The following is an 885-nucleotide window of genomic DNA, read 5'->3' as shown; positions in this document are numbered from 1 at the left end:
ATTTATTAGGGCCAGATATAAAGTAACAGTTCATTTATTAGGGCCAGATATAAAGTAACAATTCATTTATTAGGACAGGATATACAGGGAAAAAAAAATCAATGTCATACAATTCTAAAATTATTTATTCTTACCTTGGTAGCTAAGTGAAATATATTATGTTTTTTAACTAATGCTGTTTCGTGAGACATGATAAACTTCAATAAACATATCATTGCTGTAAAAAAGATATGAAAAAGAATTAAATAAACCCAGGATTCTAAGCCAAGAGAAGTGCTAACAATAACTTTTCAAGATGTGATTAGCCACAAAATTCATGGTTTACGCTGTCTTCGCTAATTAGATCAGCTAGATTAGATTCAGAAAAATAAGGTTTTATGACATCTATGAAGATCAAAATGTGCAGCCACGACAATACAGAGTTTAATGCTTGATTTGATTTAATTCAATTTCTTATATTCCATCGCCTTTGAATAATTCATATTGACATCTCACAGGGTGATAAGAATATGGGCTGAAAAAATCAAAGGTTTAGATGTCAAAGATATATGCAACCTTTACAATTCAAGAACCCAATATGTTATAGGTTGTGGAATACCATGTTGTTAATATTCACTTACCGGTCCATAGCTCTTTCCAGGGGTACTGTAATCTCACTCTACATTTCTTCTGATAACATAACACTCTATGTATTATACCTAAACTTCTCCTATAAATCAATAATAACACCACATAATATATTGTACATTGCTTAATTCATACTTTAAATCTCTATTTACCTCTAAGAATAAACAACATCAATACTTTAAAATCTGAAAGCTTTGATGTTTTGCTGGCAATTTTTTCCCTTTCTTTGTCCCACTAATAACCTTAGTAAGTTTGCTG

General features: G+C 30.3%; 1 protein-coding gene across 1 annotated transcript in view; it reads right to left on the bottom strand.

The window, feature by feature from the left end:
• The window catches only part of LOTGIDRAFT_142382 (hypothetical protein), a gene marked incomplete at both ends in the record, with an annotated part of 4,052 nt that extends 3,335 nt beyond the window's left edge, over nucleotides 1-717 (bottom strand). Inside the window, 2 exons of the mRNA XM_009052029.1 lie at nucleotides 135-217; nucleotides 621-717. Of these exons, the coding sequence (XP_009050277.1) occupies nucleotides 135-217; nucleotides 621-717 (180 nt within the window). The remainder of the gene's footprint in view (nucleotides 1-134; nucleotides 218-620) is intronic.
• Between the last annotated feature and the right edge of the window lie 168 nt (nucleotides 718-885).

Source organism: Lottia gigantea (assembly GCF_000327385.1).
Source record: "Lottia gigantea unplaced genomic scaffold LOTGIsca_179, whole genome shotgun sequence".
Lineage (NCBI taxonomy): Eukaryota > Metazoa > Mollusca > Gastropoda > Lottiidae > Lottia > Lottia gigantea.
The sequence above is the reverse complement of the archived record's forward strand: the minus strand, read 5'-3'. Positions and strand labels throughout refer to the sequence as shown.